This window comes from Pleurodeles waltl, chromosome 1_1 (assembly GCF_031143425.1).
Source record: "Pleurodeles waltl isolate 20211129_DDA chromosome 1_1, aPleWal1.hap1.20221129, whole genome shotgun sequence".
Taxonomy (NCBI): domain Eukaryota; kingdom Metazoa; phylum Chordata; class Amphibia; order Caudata; family Salamandridae; genus Pleurodeles; species Pleurodeles waltl.
In genome coordinates this window covers 309,196,620-309,219,210 of record NC_090436.1, presented here as the reverse complement: position 1 = coordinate 309,219,210, position 22,591 = coordinate 309,196,620, and the positions used below count along the sequence as shown (strand labels likewise).

Genomic DNA, 22,591 nt, shown 5'->3' with positions numbered 1-22,591 from the left:
AGAGAGCAAACTCACATACTTCAGGTGATGCACCACCTCCAGATAAAGAAAGTCGCAAATTCGACGCAGCAGGCAAAAGGGTGGCAGCACAGGCAGCAAACCAGTGGCGTATTGCAAATTCTCAGGCTTTGTTGGCCAGATACGATAGGGCTCATTGGGACGAAATGCAACATTTTATGGAACATTTGCCCAAGGAGTTCCAAAAAAGAGCACAGCAAGTAGTAGAAGGACAGAGTATCTCCAACAATCAGATACGGTCAGCAATGGATGCCGCAGACACAGCTGCTAGAACTGTCAACACAGCAGTGACAATAAGGAGACATGCATGGCTGCGTACATCAGGATTTAAACCAGAAATACAGCAAGCTGTGCTAAATATGCCATTTAACGGACAGCATTTGTTTGGGCCGGAGGTGGACACTGCCATCGAAAAACTTAAGAAGGACACTGACGCGGCCAAAGCCATGGGCGCGCTCTACTCCCCACAGAGCAGAGGCACATTTCGAAAGACGCAGTTTAGAGGGGGGTTTCGAGGGCAAAGCACAGAACCCTCAACCTCACAAACAAGATCCACTTACCAGAGCCAGTATCAGCGGGGAAGTTTTCGGGGACAATATAGAGGGGGACAATTCCAAAAGAATAGAGGGAAGTTCCAAAGTCCCAAAACTCCTCAAAACAAGCAGTGACTTCCACGTCACACATCCCCAACACATAACACCTGTGGGGGGGAGACTAACCAAATTTTACAAACATTGGGAGGAAATAACAACAGATACTTGGGTACTGACAATTATCCAGCATGGCTATTGCATAGAATTTCTCAAATTCCCTCCAAACGTCCCACCGAAAACACGCAATATGTCAAAACAACATATAGATCTTCTAGGACTAGAAGTTCAGGCGTTACTACAGAAAGAGGCAATAGAATTAGTACCAAACCAACAGAAAGGAACAGGAGTTTACTCTCTGTACTTTCTCATACCCAAAAAAGACAAGAATCTGAGACCTATATTAGATCTCAGAACATTAAATACCTACATCAAATCGGATCACTTTCACATGGTGACATTACAGGACGTAATCCCACTGCTCAAACAACAAGACTACATGACAACACTAGACCTAAAGGATGCATATTTCCATATACCGATACATCCTTCACATAGAAAGTACTTAAGGTTTGTATTCCAAGGGGTACACTACCAATTCAAGGTGTTGCCATTCGGAATAACAACTGCGCCAAGAGTTTTTACAAAATGCCTAGCAGTCGTAGCTGCACATATCAGAAGGCAGCAAATACATGTATTCCCGTACCTAGATGATTGGTTAATCAAAACCAACACGCTAGAACGGTGTTCACAACACACAAAGTATGTCATAGAAACCCTCCACAAACTAGGTTTCTCAATCAACTACACAAAGTCACACCTTCTGCCGTGTCAAACACAGCAATACTCAGGTGCGACAATCAACACAGCAAAAGGGATTGCCACCCCAAGCCCACAAAGGGTTCAGGCATTTCACAATTTAATACAGGCCATGTATCCAAAAGAAAAAATACAAGTCAAGATGGTTATGAAACTCCTAGGCATGATGTCCTCATGCATAGCCATTGTCCCAAACGCAAGGTTACACATGCGGCCCTTACAACAGTGCCTAGCATCACAATGGTCACAGGCACAGGGTCAACTTCTAGACCTGGTGTTGGTAGACCGCCAAACATACATCTCGCTTCAATGGTGGAACAGTATAAATTTAAACCAAGGGCGGCCTTTCCAAGACCCAGTGCCACAATATGTAATAATGACAGATGCCTCCATGATAGGGTGGGGAGCACACCTCAATCAACACAGCATCCAAGGACAATGGGACACTCAGCAAAAACAGTTTCACATAAATCACTTAAAACTATTGCCAGTATTTCTAACGCTGAAAGCCTTTCAACCCATAATAAGCCACAAACACATTCTTGTCAAAACAGACAACATGACAACAATGTATTACCTAAACAAACAGGGAGGGACACACTCCACACAGTTGTGTCTCCTGACAGAGAAAATATGGCATTGGGCGATTCACAACCACATTCGCCTAATAGCACAATTTATTCCAGGAATTCAGAATCAGTTAGCAGACAATCTCTCTCGGGATCAACAACAGATCCACGAATGGGAGATTCACCCCCAAATACTGAACACTTACTTCCAGAGTTGGGGAACACCACAAATAGATCTATTTGCAACAAAGGAAAACGCAAAATGCCAAAACTTCGCATCCAGGTACCCACAAGATCAGTCTCAGGGGAATGCGTTATGGATGAGTTGGTCAGGGATATTTGCTTACGCTTTTCCCCCTCTCCCACTCCTTCCATATCTGGTAAACAAGTTGAGTCAAAACAAACTCAAACTCATACTAATAGTGCCAACATGGGCAAGACAACCCTGGTACACAACACTACTAGACCTCTCAGTAGTGCCTCATGTCAAACTACTAAACAGACCAGATCTGTTAACGCAACACAAACAACAGATCAGACACCCAAATCCAGCATCGCTGAATCTAGCAATTTGGCTCCTGAAGTCTTAGAGTTCGGACACTTAGACCTTACACAGGAATGTATGGAGGTCATAAAACAAGCTAGGAAACCTACTACTAGACATTGCTATGCAAATAAGTGGAAAAGATTTGTTTATTACTGCCATAATAATCAAATTCAACCCTTACACGCATCTGCCAAAGACATCGTAAAATACTTACTGCATTTGCAAAAGTCAAAGCTAGCTTTTTCTTCCATTAAGATACATCTTACCGCAATTTCAGCTTACCTGCAAATTACACACTCAACTTCACTATTTTGGATACCAGTCATAAAAGCGTTTATGGAGGGCCTAAAGAGAATTATACCACCAAGAACACCACCAGTTCCTTCATGGAACCTCAACATTGTCTTAACACGACTCATGGGTCCACCTTTTGAGCCCATGCACTCTTGTGAAATGCAATACTTAACATGGGAAGTTGCATTTTTAATTGCCATTACATCTCTAAGAAGTGAGATTCAAGCATTTACCATACAGGAACCATTTATTCAAATACATAAGCATAAAGTAGTTCTTCCGGCAAATCCTAAATTTTCACCAAAAGTCATATCACCGTTCCACTTAAATCAAACAGTAGAATTACCAGTGCTCTTTCCACAGCCAGATTCTGTAGCTGAAAGAGCACTACATACATTAGACATCAAAAGAGCGTTAATGTACTACATTGACAGAACAAAACTTATTCGAAAAACAAAACAATTATTTATTGCTTTCCAAAAACCTCATACAGGAAATCCAATTTCTAAACAAGGCATTGCTAGATGGATAGTTAAGTGCATTCAAACCTGTTACCTTAAAGTAAAAAGATAACTGCCTAGGGCACACTCAACTAGAAAGAAAGGTGCTACCATGGCCTTTCTAGGAAATATTCCAATGACCGAAATATGTAAGGCAGCTACATGGTCTACGCCTCATACATTTACCAAACACTACTGTGTAGATGTGTTAACGGCACAACAAGCCACAGTAGGTCAAGCAGTACTACGAACATTGTTTCAAACAACTTCAATTCCTACAGGCTAAGCCACCGCTTTTGGGGAGATAACTGCTTACTAGTCTATGCACAGCATGTGTATCTGCAGCTACACATGCCATCGAACGGAAAATGTCACTTTCCCAGTGTACATCTGTTCGTGGCATGAGACGCTGCAGATTCACATGCGCCTCCCCGGGAGCCTGTAGCCGTTTAGAAGTTGATCTTGAACATTTGTAAATTTGTAAATACATAACTTTAAACTACATTAGGTACATACGTATTCACTCCATTGCATGGGCACTATTACTAGTATACACAACTCCTACCACACCCTCTGCGGGGAAAACAATCTAAGATGGAGTCGACGCCCATGCGCAATGGAGCCGAAATGGGAGGAGTCCCTCGATCTCGTGACTCGAAAAGACTTCTTCGAAGAAAAACAACTTGTAACACTCCGAGCCCAACACCAGATGGCGGGATGTGCACAGCATGTGAATCTGCAGCGACTAATGCCACGAACAGATGTACACTGGGTGAGTGACATTTTCCATATATAACTCTGTTTATTGAATTACAACAAGAAGACAACAGCAAAGGCCAGGTACAGACTTGTATCAAACAACTAAGGACACTCTTAAGTTAACCTTTTGAAAGAACAGGGATTAATTTCTCAAATGGCAACAGTATAATACATTTATTTCTGCACTTCCTACCTATCAAGGGCAGCATTACTCATAACAGTAGTATAGGGTATTTCCGCCATTGCATTTGTGAGTAGTATTTTTAATACATCCTTTTATTCACACTTTCAGTTCCTAGTTTCAGCCTTTGTCAAAGAACCAGCCAATTATGTACCCTCTTTTCTTTCAGCGCTACTGTCTGAATTGGTGGCTATATAATTTCCTAATGGACCCCAGTTATCTTTAGGTGGTGCTTGCGTGACAGCATAGATCTGGACGCTTTCACCTTTTAAATTTGGCACGTTTTATCCAGTCGTTTGCTCTTGGAGGCAGGCCTTTCATCCAGGAGCACACGACCTACTCTTTGCTAACACTATCAACACAGCCATCAAACGGAACTCAGCAGCCATAACCAACGTGTCCATTAGCTGTTCACTAATTTGTGCTGGGCCTGCCCAGTAAGTCCTCATGCGGACATTTTTAAGCCAATTGATAGAATCCAAAAGAGTGCATCCTGCATCTCATAGTGCAAGAGATTTGTGGGGTCGATTCTGTGAAGAAAACTTGGGGAACAATAAAGTCTGTTAAAAATATTTGAAATAAAATGAAGTGATTTGTGCCTGTAGTTTATAGACATAGATTTTTGATACGCGCACAGCATTAACCCCAGATCTCTTCAGAGCAGCCGGTATATAATCTGTACAGTTTAAAGCCCCACCCTCTGTGTCCAGGAATTATGTCCGTCACTGGGGGGGTGGGGAGAATTCAGTAGGCTCGTGAGTAAAAGAAGGGCACTGAGCCCATGTTGCACATTGAGGTGCGCAAATATATCCAATCCACTTACGCTTATATTTCCCCAAAATTGTTATTTAATGTCAACGTATAGCTGACCCATAGGTGAAAGTTCACCTTTCCATAGGCTGTAAGTGCCCTCTTGTCTAGTGTCGGAGGCAGAGAGGCCAGAGAGAGAATCTTTGGTAAGCCAGCCTCTTTGACCGTAGTTCATGTTGACGAGTTAGTACAGCAAGCATTTTGTATGTCTGGACGGGTTTGGGCAGCGTGACAACAAGGCAAGACTCCAGTTGTCTTTTACTGAGCTGTTCTCTCTGTTGGGAGATGTGGGGCATAGCAATGTGAATTAAGCCAATACACAGCATAATGAATTGCGCAGTGTGGTAATATCTTTGTGATCTGGATCTGTAACTCCCCCTATTGAATACGAGAATGTCAGGGTATCTCATCTTTGTCTAGGATGAGGCCTTGCCATTCCAATTCAGTCAGTAAAGATCCTAACTTAAGGAACAAGTTTTTCCCAAAGACGATGGTGATGTTGTTGAAAAATAAAGAAAATGAGTCAGTTTAACTAGAGGTACTCTGCCTGCTATGGACAGCAGTTACGTTAGCCATCTCCCCACTTGTCTGCTTAATTTTTTCCATTGTTAGACCTTAGTTATTTCTCAGCACCAATTGCTTATCTCCATAGCTCTGTTGTATTCGCACATTCGCAGGGGGTATTAGCAGTTTGCCTATTGGTCACCTCATTAATTGGGAGCATTTCTGATTTCCCTCAGTCAGTTTGTATTCCAGATAACCATCCTACCCACGTAATCTTTCTTATTATGGCCTCTAAAGTGTTGATGGCTTTTTCACACAAAGCTTAATATGATGTTTATACAGAAACAAAACAGCAACAAAAGCACGTGTTTACTCGAAAAAGTTGTCCCCTGGTGCAGGGCTCTTTCTCTTAGCCAGGTCGCAAGCAGTTCCATGGTAAGAGCGAAAAGGAGATGAGGGGAGGAACAGCCTTGGTGTAACCCTGTGTCTACCAGAAATGGCTATGAAGTGTACCTATTAATGCACGGTCTAGCATGGCCTCAGTCTATAATTGGAAGCATCAAGAAGCGCAGAGAGCGCTTCAGTATCTGGCAAGATCTAATGTAGGGGGGGCAAACAGCATGCCTAAATTATTTAGGGTCTTGCATCCTGGAAAAAAGCCTGACTGCTCCCCATTAGATGACTTAGTTCATTAGTGATAATAGCCTGTAGGATATACAGTTTTTTTCCATCCTTCCTCGATTTCAGGATTGTGGTATTAACTGCTTCGCTAGTATTGGCGCTCACCATTCAAAGCAGGCTGCAAGGAGCCCCAGCAAGCTCACTGTGTCCTTGATGTTATCAGAGAAGGACCCCACCAACAGTCCCCGGGGCCCTCCAAAGTCGACATAATCTGGGCTCCCCATCTCCAGCTCTCACTTCCTGCAGGTACCTCTGCGGTACACTCCCAGCCCAAGCAAGCTCAAAGCTCGCTACCTCGGACAGAGTGCACTCATACCGGGCCACAATACTCCCAATCGAGTCCGGATGGGCCGGAGGGGTTGGGGAAGTGGGGTGATAGTTTCAAGCCCACTCCCATCTATCCAAACGAAACTCTTCCCCATGTTCCCTAAGTGGTTGGTTGCTCAGTATATTTTTATCCTGGAAGGCGCATTACAAAGTATCTCGGAGCTGGGTATTGAGCGCTCCCCAGTTAAGAGGGAATTTTCACTCCTGTTTGGCTGCGCCTCTTTTATGTACAGTTCCATAAGCATAGTATTTAAGAGACCTTATTTTTACTTGCAGTTATTGATTTTGTGAATGAAGGCTGATTTCTATGAAGTAAAAAGGGTTAGCTTAAATGAGGGAAACTACAAATGTTTGGGGAAAGAAAAGCATGGTAAACAAGTAGGATTTGAATTCAAAGTGTGGCCATCACAAATGTTTACCTTCCGAAAGCTTCAGAGGAGTTATTAGTTTAAGAATTGACAATTTCAAATATTTTATTGGATCCGTTCTTAGGTTGAACTGAGAGTAAAGCCATGTTTCTTTTGCTGTAAGAATGGTGGACTTCTTTTAAGTTTGAGCTGGTTAAACAATAGAGGTGGTTTGGTAATTCTCGAAGGCCTTTCAGCTCTTCTAACCACTTTTTTGTGAGTGAAACTAGTTGTAAATCACGTGGCGCTGTTTGGCATGTTTAGGGACTCTCTGGAGTGAGGGCTGAGATCATTTATGATTACTTTGATTGAAGAATTTTATTTTTCAAAGGGGAGATTTGTGATAGGAGGCTGGTGATTGGTTAAGAAGACAGAAATGGATAAGCTCAGATTGCCGCTATCTAGAGGTCTTTAGTTTCAGCCATACATTTTTGGTTTAAGGCCTGGGTATGAAGATACGAATCAGAAAATGATTGGACCATTCCAAACTGATGGATTCAGTGGTTTGGAAACAGTCTTGCTCTGCAGTAATGAGATTGAAGACAAAGCCATTAGGATGTTCATGTTTACTAAACCCTTGACACTCCTTGGCGAGAGAAAAGGCACCACGTCGGAAGTGGTAGACGATTTAGTATACTTGATACGAAAGTCTACTAAAAGGTAGTTATCGAAGCAGAGAAGGAGGTTGGAGGTGATGAATTAAGCATATCTTTTGATCAACAGAACCTTCTCTGCAAAATAATTTTAGAAGAAAAGAATGATCTTTTCTTAACTGTATTGCAAAATGCTGTTTTGTCCGGTTTTCCCATTTGCATTTTTCTGGTAGTAAGAACTGGAACCTCCTATCAAAGAGCCTGTGAAGTTTGGATACTAGACATCCATTTAAATATGGGGAAACTAAGATGATATACCGTCTCACCCTTAGTATCGTACCAGGATTGACCAATAGCCAGCCAAAATCCCTTTAATAACGTACCATTTGCTGTTGAAAGAGTATGTGAAGTGCGTCGGGGTGGGAGACCACTGAAAAGAAACACCAATCTTAGGGCCCTCTTTTCGTCTGCTTCCTTATGTTGACATCTATGCTTCTGAGACCGGAGGTTCTAAGGGCACGGCCATTGGTACCTGCGCCTGTTCCCTAATTGATACTCATGTTTCTCGTATATTTTTTAGCAAATATAATGTATTTATTAAAGTCTAATATGATTGCCCTTTTTCTGCAGGGGTAACTTTTTCATAATTGGACACTTTTATTTTAACAACATATGAGCAGACTCTTAGCCATGAGCACTCTCCTTACAATTGTGTAATCAGTAATGATGACGTAAATTGGGTTCTTGCAGTGCTTTTGCCTCCGACACCATCTTTGTATTGTATTGTTCACTGTTATAACGTCACCATGTGGTGTGGATTATTAATAAGTGGCAGCAAAAAATCTCCTCTTTGGCAAATGGTTGAATTTAACGTTTTCAAACAGTACTAACAAATATGTACTGTTGCGTGCTTTTTGTCCGGCTAGCGAGAGAACATTGTTTGATCTTGAAAATTAAATCTAGGGCCAGTAAACTAGAATTCTGCCTCGTATTGAATTAATCAGGGCAGTGCATTACAACGTGGCACTTAAAATATTGTTGCCACAGAACATTGCATGACCGGCTTTAATGCAACTTAAGCTTTGTGTCTTATGCTTTCTGTATGCTCAAGTCGTTTTAGATGCATGCTCAATTTCTCTGCTTTACACTTCCGCAGTTGCGCATCTGCTAAATCCCTTCCTTGTCTGAGAAGCTGATTTATGAGTTTCCTCTTCTTCAGCAGGAGCTGACACCAGAAATATTGTCAACACAAAACTTTGGCAAATTTGAATATATTTTGCCGCTTAAGAATATGATGTAAAAGTAGTTTACAGTAGGCACATTATTCTAAATGATGGTTTTTTAATTGACATCTCTAACTCCAGGTCTTTTTTTTCTTACTTTTTTTTTTCAATTGACAGTTTTCCCATGATCAAGTTTTGCAACAGCCTTGTTTTAAACAAAGTACTGCAGCCCATTTCTTTAGCTTGTGAACATGCTGTTTAGCTGCTTAATGGGAACATTTAGATTGGTTCTGCAATGGCCCGAGAGATAATGTTGTCTTTGCTGCCATTAGGATGACTGGGGCATCGTGGACTACCTTGGATTCCCGATTGGTGCGTACTAGGTCTCTGAGAAATAGAACATCCGGGTAAGAAACTCTACATTAACGCATGCAACCCTTTGGTCCCAACTTTTATTTATGATCAGAAGTCTAAGCAAATACATTTTATCGTCAAAGGAAATCAGCCTCGGCAAGCATGTCACCCATTCCGAAGCTGATTAACTCTTTTTCCCTGAGAGACTGGAACGTAGGTTCCCCGAGATATTTAAGGAAATCCTGGCTTCCCCAGGCTTCCTCTTTAGTTGTATTGCTTAAGATAATTTATTTTGGATTTTAGCTTTGGTCCATGGGCTGAACAATGTCAGTCTTCTAAGTTTGCATTGCTTTTTCTAATCAAACTACAGGGAACAAAGAGGTCTGTAACTCCAAAAACTAACAAAAAATGTATCAGCCAAGCATATTAAGAAAAAAAGGCTGTAAGTAATTGAATAGATGAACGTAAAGATTTAAGAATGTAAATGTAACGCTACTGTTCGTTTTCATCATGCAATGCAAACTTAGGAACTAGACTAAACAGTTGTATAAACAAGAGGAAGTAAAAATGGGGAACATCACACACAAGTGCGGTGACTGTGATGTTTACAGGCTGCATTATGAAGAGGCAACATCCCGGCAAAGATAGTAAAACAAAACAAATGAAGTTTGGGTTAAATGAAAACTAAGCAAACAAAACACAAATATCACAAGGATTTGATGTATGAAAAAGAAAAAAAGAAAAACTTCTTAACTTCCTCTCTGTAGTCTTAGCATGGTGACAAGAAAGGAGGAAGGAATTGCAGGAAAACACCTGCCTGCTTTCATGTTTTACTTAAGTCGTACCCAGGGATGATATTTATGTGTATAGCTGAAGAAAAGGGTAGCCTGATTTGTACTTTGTAGATTATGCCTTCAGGGCTGGACGAAGGAAATGCCTCTGCACCGTTGCAGTGTTTTATTTATTTTCATGTGCATATATTTTTTTAAATATCGAGGCAGTGCTTGCCACCTAGTGTGTCTTCATGTCAAGAGATAGGCTGATATTGCACACATATTTTTTTATTTAGTTCATGGCTGTTTAACCCTTTCGCTGCCAGGCCTTCCCCCCCCCCCCCCTCAGATGCCAAGCCTTTTTTTGGCTGTTTGGGGCAGTTCGTGCTTAGGCCCTCATAACTTTTTGTCCACATAAGCTACCCACGCCAAATTTGAGTCCTTTTTTTCCAACATCCTATGGATTCTAGAGGTACCCAGACTTTGTGGGTTTCCCTGAAGGAGACCAAGAAATTAGTCAAAATACACCGAAAATTTAGTTTTTCTAAAAAGAAAAAAAAAAAAAGGGGTGGGGGGAGAATTGCTGCAGAAGAAGGCTTGTGTTTCTTTCCCCTGAAAATGGCATCAGCAAAGGGTTTGCGGTGCTAAAATCACCATCTTCCCAGCTTTCAGGAACAGGCAGACTTGAATCAGAAAACCCAATTTTTCAACACAATTTTGGCATCTTACTGGGACATACCCCATTTTTACTATTTTTTGTGCTTTCAGCCTCCTTCCAGTTAGTGACAGAAATGTGTGTGAAACCAGTGCTGGATCCCAGAAAGCTTAACATTTCTGAAAAGTAGATACAATTTTTAATTCAGCAAGGGGTAATTTGTGTAGATCCTACAAGGTTTTCTTGCAGAAAATAACAGATGAAATAAAAAAACATTGAAATTGAGGTGGAAAAAAACCCCAGCCATTTTTTTCCACGTTTTACTCTAACTTTTTCCTGCGATGTCAGATTTTTTAAAGCAATATACCGTTACGTCTTCTGGACTCTTCTGGTTGCAGGGGTATATAGGGCTTATAGGCTTATCAGGAACCCTAGGTACCCAGAGCCAAAAAATGAGCTGCACCTTGCAATGGATTTTCATTCTATACCAGGTACACAACAATTCATTTGCTGAAATATAAAGAGTGAACAATAGGTATCAAGAAAACCTTTATATTTCCAAAATGGGCACAAGACAAGGTGTTGAGAAGCAGTGGTTATTTGCACATCTCTGAATTCCGCGGTGCCCATACTAGCATGTGAATTACAGGACATTTCTCAAATAGATGTCTTTTTTGCACACTGTTTTACATTTAGAAGGAAAAAATGTAGAGAAAGACAAGAAGCAAGCTATTCTGTGTTCCCCCAAGTCTCCCGATAAAAATGGTACCTCACTTTCGTAGGTAGGCCTAATGCTTGCGACAGGAAACACCCCATGGACACATCACATTTTCCCAAAGGAAACAGACCTGTTTTTTGCAAAGTGCCTAACTGTAGATTTTGGGCTCTAGCTCAGCTGGCACCTAGGGAAACCTACCAAACCTGCGCATTTTTTAAAACTAGACACCTAAGGGAATCCAAGATGGGGTGACTCGTGTGGCTCTCACTAGGTTCTGTTACCCAGAATCCTTTGCAAACCTCAAAATTTGGCTAAAAAACACTTTCCTCACATTTCGGTGACAGAAAGTTCTGGAATCTGAGAGGAGCCGCAAATTTCCTTCCACCCAGCGTTCCCCCAAGTCTCCTGATAAAAACGGTACCTCACTTGTGTGGATAGGCCTAGTGCTCGTGACAGGAAATGCTGCAAAACACTATCTGGACACATCAAAATTCTCAAATACAAAACGACCTGTTTTTGCAGGGGTGGGGGGGAGGGGGTAACTCAGTTTTTGGTCCTGGGCTCAGCAGCCATCTAGGGAAACCTACCAAACCTAGACATTTCTGAAAACTAGACACCTGAGGGAGTCCAGGGTGGTGTGACTTGTGTGGACCCCCCAATGTTTCCTTTCCCAGAATCCTCAGCAAACCTCAAATTTAGCAAACAAAAAAAATCACATTTTCCCTACATTTCTGTGTGGGATCACCGCACCGGGACAAATTTTCACCCAACGATCCCCTCAGTCTCCTGGTAAAAATGATACCTCACTTGTGTAGGAGGACCAAGTGCCTGTGACAGGGAAGAGCCAAAAACATGCTGAAATTGAGGGGAACCAAAGCGGGTCCAAAAGGGTAGTTTGCAAAAAACATTTTTAGGCTGACAAGTGCGGCAGAATTTTTATAGGTATAGATGAGACAATGCTGGGTGGTAGGAATTTTGTGGATTCCTGCAGATTCTAGAAGGTTCCATCACGAAAATGTGATTTCCAGCAAAGTTGGAGGTTTTCAGGGCATTCTGGTTAAGAAAATTGTGTGGGGTGCACGTGAAGCACACCACCCTGAAATCACCCAGATGTTTAGTTTTCAGATGTGTCTAGGTCTTGTGGATTTTTCTACATGGCAGCGTCCCAAAGTCCAAAAAGTGCAACCCTCACCATTCCAAGTGGGACGATTTTGAGAGTTAGCCAAGCTCTCATGGCCCAAATGTAAAACCAAAATAATCAAATCTCATTTTGCTTGCTGTGGGATAAGATGTTTTAGTGTGCGGGGGAGAGCTGAAAGACTGTTACCCCCTTCAGTTGGGGTGGGGGCATAACCATGCCCATAGTGGTTGTAAGCCACCATCACACTTTTTTTTTAATTTTTATTCCTGGCATCTAGTAGACTTTCAGTCCCCCAGGGGGGTGGATTGGGGGTAATTGCCCCATCTTCCCACTGGTGGACAGAACAAATTTGGCCGCATTTATTTGGGGTGGGGGTATGGCCATACCCCCACCCTCTTATTTTGGAAAAAAAAAAATCTTTCCTGGTCTCTGGTGGGCTTTCTGCCCCCCTCAAAAAATAGGCGATCTGCCCCCAAGAGGGGCGAATATGGCCGACAGTAATGAGCCCCCATGGGGAGCGACCCTTGCCCAAGGGGCTGCCCCCCCAAACAAAATACACACACACACACCAATCCCTGGTGCCTAAGTGGTTTCTGTTCCCCCGAGGGGGCAGATCCGCCTAATAGAAGGCCTCAAGGGGGACAGAAATGGCCTAAAATAAATTTGCCCCCCAGGGGAACGACCCTTGCCTAAGGGGTCACTCTCCTTGCGTGAAATTGACGCAAAAATAAATATCCCTGGTGTCTAGTGGTTTCTGCCCCCCTTGAGGGCATATCAGCCTAACAAAAATAGGCCGCTCTGCCCCTAAGGGGGGCAGAAATTACCTAAATACAATTTGCCCCCCCAGGGGAGCGACCCTTGCCTTAGGGGTCGCTCCCCATAGAATAAAAACAAAAGTAAACATAAACAAAACTATATCTCTGGTGTCTAGGGGTTTCTGCCCAGATTGGCCTAATACAAATAGGCCGATCTGCCCTGGGGGGGGGGTGGGGAGGGGGTGCGCAGATGTGGCCTGAAATAATTTGGCCCCCTGGGCCCCTTATGATGCAAACAAAAAAAAGAAAAAAAACTCCCTGGTGTCTAGTTGGGTATTTCTGCTGCCCGATCGCATCGCGATCAAGCAGCAGAAATGCTGAGAAAGACATCAAAGGAAAGGCCTTTCCTTTCTTTTGATGCCTTTCTCTGCCCCTCCACGTGATCAATGCAAAAGCATTTCTCCTCCAATCTGCGCTGGAGGGGCAGGCCTCTGATGAGGTCCGTGCGCAATCGTGCACTGACATCATCAGACGCCACAGGGTGTCAAGTGGGGGCACAGTGGTGGAAGGGGAAGCGATTCCCCTTCCATCCCTGAAGTGGGGTGCTAAGCGCTCCCCCATGAGCTGGTACCAGGACGTAATGGTTATGTCCTTGGCGCCTCAGCACCTGAGGCAAGTATGTAACCGTTACGTCCCTGGCTGCAAAGGGGTTTAAAGGGGACAACTTAAAGAAAAAAAAATTTGCAATCTCGGTATTTTCTAGTGCATTGCAAGACAGCAGTCTGTACGCGTATGGGAGTGAAAGATCGTTATTCTAAACTATTCTTCTAATATCAGAGCTAAGCCACCAGTTCTTTATTAAACCATGCCTGTATTTAATGCTGTGGTATCCCAGTGAATATGTGTAATGAAGCATGGAGTACAGTGCAGATTACATCCTTCTTCCAGCTCTTCACTATACACTTTTGAATGTGCTTTGTTCAGCTCTTGACTTGCTTGAGTGACACAGTCCTACGTCTCTGGTGCTTGTCCTCTACTTCAGCTTTCTGCATGTGCTTTCTAGCGGGCTTTGGTCATGTCTGCTCACCATGTTTTCCTGACCTGGAAATACACTGAAATGGAGCACTGCGTAATATCCTGAGGGCGACGTAACTGTTTATATTGAATGTTTGCTATGGAAGTGGATAGTTCTATATTTAGTGGGTTCCAATGAGAACATTGAATACATAATGTATATCAACAGTATGATGTAAGTACCATGATATATTTTAGTACCATATTATATTATAAATACAGATTGATCCTGATGCCCACAGCGGGCATTGTGAGAACTTTAGTGAACTTATGTTAAAAAGGCTTTCACATCCTCTTTTACATGAAGTGAGCGATCGTGAAATCAACTCTGCACTTCCCTTATGCAAACACTGAGCATCTGATCTTCCCCCTTCTCGTGCAGATTTGTGTATGGAGCCAGAAAGAGTGCACAGAGGTTTACAGAAGTAGTAAATAAGAGTTTCCTTAAAAATTAGTTAGCTATTCTAAGTATTATAAGACCAGACGTTGTTGCACAGTGAATGATTTTACCACACTTCATATGTGGCCCACAGCATTGATTGTCTGTATATGTAGCTGAAAAGTTTTCGATTCTGATGCATATTTCCCATTATTGCTACTGCATTTTTTTTCCTGGTTTTAGGGCGATGGGAGGAAATTATGAATGCAAAGCAGCTACAAATAACACTTGTACAATCCCAAAAGAAAAACTACAGTTATATGTTAATACAGAAATCTGGGTGGAAGTTGAAAATGCCCTTGGGAAGGTGGAATCTGATCACTTGATACTGGACCCTATAACTATTGGTAAAGTAACTAGGCATTAAACAATTGTAAATGCAAAGCATAATTTAAATTTGGTTCAGTTAAAATGTGTAATATTAATACAGTAACAACTTCTTTTGTTTCTTTATTGGATTTACATATACAATCAGTAGCACACAGTATCATCTCCATTAATGTACTTACACTTTCTTTTGATTGAAATAGTTACCTCATTTTAATTGTGTGTAGAGAATGCTGTCTTTTCTTTTGCTCTAGGTGCCGTTTTGATTTGCCAGTACCCTGCTGTCAAGTCAAAGGTACTTAAGAATTTGGCTGCACCTAATTTGTCAATGATCTCATCTGCCCTTGGGATGGGGTGAGCATCTGTCTTGGTGACAGAGTTGAGCCCTATGGAGTCCACACAAAACCTCATCTCTTTCTTGCCATCTTTGGTGTGAGGTTTGGGGACTGTAGGAAGTTGGCTCTGTATATACTATTTCAAAGTAAGAAATAGTGTGAACAGAGTCCAAGGGTTCCCCTTAGATAGTGGCAAAAATAGATAATACTAATGCTCTATCTTGTGGTAGTATGGTCGAGCAGTAGGCTTATCAGAGGATAGTGTTCAGCATTTGTTGTACACACACAGGCAATAAATGAGGAACACACACTCAAAGACTTACTCCAGGCCAATAGGTTTTTACATTGTAAAATATATTTTCCTAGTTTAGGTAAACAGTGTGCCCAGAGCAAATCAGGGTTCACACTGAAGCTACATTAGTCTCTGAGGGTGGGGTGGACTTAGCCACACTAGCTGCCTGGCCGCCTAACATGCAAAAATACAGGCAGCAGCTCTTTATTAATGGGACTAGAGTAGAAGCCCTGAGGGATACAGGTGCCAGTGTCACTATGGACGAACTTATCCAGTCACCAATGCTGTCAATCAGACTAAAGTACATCCCATGGCTATAGTAACTTTAGAATGGGGAGGGGTCACTGGCCTGAAACAGGTGGTAGTCTCTTCTGCTATACCAGTTGAATATCTGCTTGGAAATGATCTGGAGTCCTCAGCATGGGCTGAGGTAGAACTCAAAACCCATGCATGCTGGGTATCCCTGAACTGGTGTGTGTCAAGACTAGGGCACAGTGCAGAGCTCAGGGTGAAAAAGAGGTGTTGGAGTCTGGAATAATGGCCCAACCCTCCAAGAGAAAAGGAAAGTCGACCGGGGAACCAGCTTCAGCACAGAAAAAGAAAAAGAACCTCTCTTCTCAGGAAGAAGTTCTATCCCCTGAGGGAACTAAGCCTATAGAGTTAGAACCATATCACGTTGATCTCTTGGGCCCAGGGGAACCCTCAAGGGAACAGCTGTGCAAGGGAGAAGAAACTTGTCCCTCTCTTGAAGGCCTAAGGCAGCAAGCTGCTGAGGAAACAAAAGGAACTACCTTGATTTCTCAAGGCAGGGGTCACCTCAGCTCAGGACACCTTAGGGGCTGTCCTGACTGGTGGGTGACTCCTCCTTGTTTCTCTCATTATCTCTTCCAGCCTTGCCGCCAAAAGTGGGGGCAGTGGCCGGAGGGGCAGGCATCTCCACTAGCTGGGATGCCCTGGGGCGCTGTTACAAAAGGGGTGAGCCTTTGAGGCTCACCACCAGGTGTTACAGTTCCTGCCGGGGGAGGTGAGAAGCACCTCCACCCAGTACAGGCTTTGTTCCTAGCCACAGAGTGACAAAGGCACTCTCCCCATGTGGCCAGCAACATGTCTGCTGTGTGGCAGGCTGGCAGGAACTGGTCAGCCTACACTGGAAGTCGGGTATGTTTTCAGGGGGCATCTCTAAGATGCCCTCTGGGTGTATTTTACAATAAATACCACACTGGCATTATTGTGCTGAGAAGTTTGGTACCAAACTTCCCAGTTTTCAGTGTAGCCATGATGGTACTGTGGAGTTCGTGTTTGACAAACTCCCAGACCATATACTCTTTATGGCTACCCTGCACTTACAATGTCTATGGTTTTGCTTAGACACTGTAGGGTCATAGTGCTCATGCAACTATGCCTTCACCTGTGGTATAGTGCACCCTGCCTTGGGGCTTTAAGGCCTGCTAGAGGGGTGACTTACCTATTCCACAGGCAGTGAGAGGTGGGCATGGCACCCTGAGGGGAGTGCCATGTCGACTTAGTCATTTTCTCCCCACCAGCACACACTAGCTGAAAGACACTGTGCATGTGCTTAGTAAGGGGTCCCCAGGGTGGTATAATATATGCTACAGCCCTTAGAGACCTTCACTGGCCACAGTGCCCTTGGTACCAGTGGTATAATTTACAAGGGACTTATCTGTGTGCCAGGGCTGTGCCAATTGTGGGAACAAAGGTACAGTTTAGGGAAAGAACACTGGTGCTGGGGCCTGGTTAGCAGGATCCCAGCACACTTTCAGTCATAACTGGCATCAACAAAAGGCAAAATGTCATTAGGTAACCATGCCAAGGAAGGCATTTCCTTACAGTATCACTATGTGAAAGGGTTCTTGAAATGGACCTTTGTCTTTATCATTGCATAGTATGTACAACAAAATCTTAAATCTAGGCTGGTGATAAGGTAGCTCAGTGGGTAAGGGAGCCAGTACTTAATGGTCATGTTTAGAAATGTTGGCAGCCTATATTTAGTCACTAATGTCTTCTCCAAATTCATTTTCCTCTAGTCTGTTCATGTTTGTTTGGGTAATGTAAGGTACGATTCAACAAGTGTGGTAAAAATGATTGTCTACTCCCAGCAGCCATTCAGTTTGCTCTGTGCACTTTGAAACTGTAACTATTTTATTTTTCTGACAGTTTCTCAACCAGTTTACTGTACTGCTCTAGTAAGTGTCTAAATACTAAATGTGAAAACCCATCACTTAATTGGTTTGTGTTTTTCTCTGCAGTGAAGTTCAGACCTCCAAACATTCATTCCTTGATTTGTGTCCCAGAATTACCCAATGCCATAAAAATTGAATGGGATAATCCAGTAAATTTTGTTGATTTGAAGTACATCATTCGGTACAGGAAAAACACCATGGAATGGGATGAGGTAAGATTTGTATGTATTTTATAATAATGATAAATGAATTACCTTCAGTTCAGCTAACTTCTTTTCACAGTGCACCAGGATAACTCTGAAGGGACCCCACTAGATGACCATGACAGTTTATATGGCTCTCTGTCCCTCCATGTTGTTACTTTGCAGATGGCGGAGGACCTGCTGTGACCGGCCAACTGAGAGGCTTATTTATGTCTTTGGCTGTTAACTTTTAGGATCTACATTCATGCATCTGCCCTGGTGGTAGGCCCTGAGCATCATACCTCTGTCTATATGTGTCTTCCCATAGGTGAGGGTGAGGGGGCAGAAAGCAATCGGACATAGAATCACCATAGGGGGCAGAGAAGAATAGTCTTATGACCTATTGGTCACACTCTGAACATGCAGGGCTGCATGTGAGAATATCTCTGGAGGTAGCTATCTCATCTTTTCTCTCCTCTCTTCTTACTACTGGATCCCCTTGTGGGGGTGGGGGGGGTGGTTGGGTTATGGGTGGGTAATGCTGCTTGTTGCAGCTACTGAGTTGCATGGGTGGGCAGTTGGGGAGCCTGTATAAGGGCGGTGGGTTTGGGTCTCTTTCTAGTTACTTTGGTTTTTTATTTCTACACCCCACACAACTTAATGTGAGTAGGGACGGAGAGGGCGGGGACGAAGGGCAGGGATACCCTGGCTCGTGGGCTGTTTGCAGGGGCCACTATGATACTAACATGTTCAATGGCATGTGTGGCTGTAGATACACATGCTCTTCATACTTCTGCCATCTAATGTTGGTTCCGGACATGTACAAGTTTTTATTTATAATTTTATATATTTATATATATATATATATATATATATATATATATATATATATATATATATATATATATATATATATATATATATATATATTTTTTTTAAAGAATAAGTCAGTCATGAGGTAAAAGTGACTCCTCCTTTCGATGATACTGCACATGGGCATCGACTCCATTATTAGACTGTTCTCTTTCCACCATCAGGGTGTCGGTGCTCTGGTCCGAGACTGTTTGGGGCTCCCTTCAGACCAACCTTTGACTTCCATACTCGTCAATATTGTTTTCAATTTTGTTTAATTTTATATACTGTGAAATCAGGATGCAAACTACACTTCGTCGGGTTGACGAATTTGCCTTCGGGCCTCTTTCTTTTTTTTCTCACACTTTGGTATCAAACAGAAATGTGCTGCTGATGGAATGGACACTAGGTGTCACGCCAAATATCCACACTCGGACTTCCACTCGATGTGTAACCTTTGTTTATCACTAGATCACAACGAGGAGAACTGTGAGGCCTATCAGTCGTTTCGGTTGACAAAATGCTGCGGGATCGCCAGGCGCGTCTCAAAGAAATGCAGCGAAAAGAACTCATGCAGCGAACTCGGAGACACCATACATCTTCGGGCTTCTGAACGTCGAGCTGCAGGAGGAGTAACATCAGGCTTCGGCAGCGGAAAAGGAGGCCTTATCCATTTCTGATTCTGGATCCAAGTCGGAGATTGAGGAGGGCTTGCAGACACAGTTGGTACCATTGTCGCAGCACACAGTGAGTACAAAGGCCCTATAACAAAGAAACATTCGACTGCGACAGACACTATGGCTGCCAGGCCACCACTGCCCTCAGTCCATGATCTGCACTGAACAATTGCCAAGGATGCTCGCCTTCCGGCTCGGCACCGAAGGCCAAGCCTAAGTACATCGTCCACAAACTGGCCTCAAAGGTTTCGGCATTGACCCAACCTAGGCTGTTCGGTTACGACAACATCAGCATCGAGCATTTTGGCACCGAAACGAAAACCTTTGTCATCAAAAGTTTCATCAGTTGGATTGAGACCATCTGTTTCGGTGCCAGAGCCTATTTTACAGTCTATGGCTTGAGAAGCTGGATCTACAAAAAAATATATACCTATTCAACCAAATATTAGTCGGATCATCGCAAACTTTATTCGATGAGGCTATTGATATCCAGCCACCGCCACCTCCACAGAAGAAAAAGAAAAAGGACATCGCCACCAGTTTGATACCTCCACCTTTACCACCCTTTCCTTCACCTCCTCCACCACACTGCTCACACTCGAGGGCAGAAGATATAATAGAGGAAACTCCATTAGTGTGCCACACTCCCATGTAGAAGGTCAGGGGAGGGATGATTACACTCAGCAGCCACTATTAGACCCTTGTGACAGATATGATATTGACCCACCAGGTGACACAGATCCAGATTTATATCCGACAAAGCCATCTCCACCACGTGACACCACATGATTCAATGAGTTGGTAATTAGGGCTGCTGCATACCACCAGGTCCCATTACATAAGGACCCTATAGAAGACGATCTCTTATTTGAAACCCTTTCTTCGACCACTAGGGTACCTCAATATCTGCCCATGTTAAAGGAAATGACGCAACATGCAGGTGAAAGTTTTTAAAGACCCTGTTCTCGCTGAAATAATTACACCCAGGGTTGACAAAAAATGTAAACCTTTCCCATCGGATCCTTCCTTATATTAAGCAGCACTTTTCTACAGATTCCTTAGTAGTTTCTGGTGCTTATAAATGAGCTAATTCTCAAACTTCTGAGGACGCACTTCCTCCAGACAAAGAGTCCAAGCTTATTGACGCATCAGGCAAAAGGGTGGGAGTTTAAGCAGCCAACCACTGGAGAGTTGCCAACACGCAAGCACTCTTGGAAAGATATGACAGAGCACACTGGGATGAGGTGGAAGACTTTATTCAACATCTCCCAAAGAAGTTAAAAAGAAGGGACAGTAGCATGTACAGGAAGTGTAGGAAGCTGGCTCTGTTTATACTATATCAAAGTGAGATATAGGGTGCCCAGAGCCCAGGGGTCCCCAGATGCTTGACAGAGGCTGAAATAGATAATACTAATGCTCTATTTGTGGTAGTGAGGTTGAGCAGTTAGGCTTATCAGAGGGTAGTGCAAACTATTTGTTGTACACACATGGACAATAGAAGAAGCACACACTCAATGACTTAACTCCAGAACAATGTTTTTTTTTTTATATTGCAAAAATGTATTTTCTTAATTTATTTTTAGAACCACAAGATTCAGGTTGCAGGTAAGTACCTTAAAAGTTTTGTATTTCACACAGGTATCAACCGTACTTTGTTTGAAATAGGTAAGTAATACAGTTTTTGAATTATTGGCAAAAAGCTATTTTAAAAATGGACACTGCAATTTTCAAACAGTTCCTGGGGGGAAGAAGAGTTACATCTGTTTACAACACTTATAGTATTAGTCTCCGGGTTTTAGGAAGTCCACCGGTTGGGGTTCAAGTTAACCCCGTACATCCACCACCAGCAACACGGGCCTGGCCGGTTGCAGAGTTCAAAGTTGAGCAAATTTAATGTGGGCTCCTATGGACACAGCGGGTACTCGGAATTCGGTCAGCCAGCAGGTAAGTATCACCGACTCTGAGGGCAGACCAGGGGGGATTAGAAGAGCACTGGAGGGGCCACAAGTAGGCACCAAACTCACACCCTTAGCGGCACAGGGGCGACTGGGTGCAGGGTGCAAACAGGATGTTGGGTTTCCAATGCAGGTCTATGGGGAGACCCAGGGGGTCACTCAGAGGCTGCAGGCGAGGTCCAGGGGGGGGTGTCTCGGGCACACCACCAGTTGGACAGGGAGGAGGGCCGCCTGCTGAACGATGAGACACTGGGGGTTGGGTTCTCCTAGGCCTGGGGGCTGTGGGTGCAGTGTGTCCTTTAGCTGTCGGATATCTTCGTCTGCAGCTCGCAGTCAGGGGGGTGCTTGAGATTCCCTCTGCAGGCGGCGTCATGGAGGGGTGGAGAGGTCAACCCAGGGTGGGCACTTGCTCACAGTTGCCTGGGGACCCTCTTGCTGGGTGGACCACCTGGACACGGGCTGTGGGTGTCGGGTGCACAGGGGTCAAGACTCACGCATCCAAAGTGAGGTGGGAGTCCTTGGTTATAGGTTTCTTCAGACAGAGCAGCTGTCCTAGGTAGTTCTTGGTCTTTTTGGGTGCAGGGTCGTCCTCTGGTGTTGGCAGAGGTCGCTGGGCCCGCTAGGAGACCGGCCAGTAAGGCTGGGGTCAAAGCATTTGTCTTCCTTCTTCTCTGCTGGGGTTTTCAACTTAGCAGTCCTTCTTCTTGTAGGTCGCCAGGAATCTGGTGAGCTGGGTTCAAGGAGGCCCTTAAATCCTAGATTTAGGGGCGTGTTAGGGGTCAGAGGACAATAGCCAGTGGCTACTGTCCCTGAGGGTGGCTACACCCTCCTTGTGCCCCCACTCCCTTTGGGGAGGGGGGCACATTCCTATTCCTATCCCTATTGGTCCCTGTCCTCCAAACCAAGATGGAGGATTCTGCAGGGAGGGGGTCACGTCCGCTCTGAGCACCTTAGAGGTGGTCCTGGCTGGGGTGGTCACTTCTCCATGTTTCCCCTAATTTTCCACCGGACTTGCCGCCAAAAGTGGGGCTTTGTACGG

At 43.7% G+C, this 22,591-nt stretch overlaps 1 protein-coding gene across 6 annotated transcripts in view; it reads left to right on the top strand.

Annotated features, from left to right (window-relative positions):
- The window catches only part of IL6ST (interleukin 6 cytokine family signal transducer), a 477,893-nt gene that overhangs the window by 128,187 nt on the left and 327,115 nt on the right, over positions 1-22,591 (top strand). For 3 of the 6 annotated variants that reach the window (XM_069222255.1, XM_069222246.1, XM_069222282.1), the window contains 3 exons: positions 9,155-9,229; positions 14,915-15,078; positions 17,953-18,098. In XM_069222255.1, coding sequence (XP_069078356.1) covers positions 9,155-9,229; positions 14,915-15,078; positions 17,953-18,098 — 385 coding nt within the window. The remainder of the gene's footprint in view (positions 1-9,154; positions 9,230-14,914; positions 15,079-17,952; positions 18,099-22,591) is intronic. The other 3 variants (XM_069222264.1, XM_069222292.1, XM_069222274.1) reach the window with 1 other exon arrangement.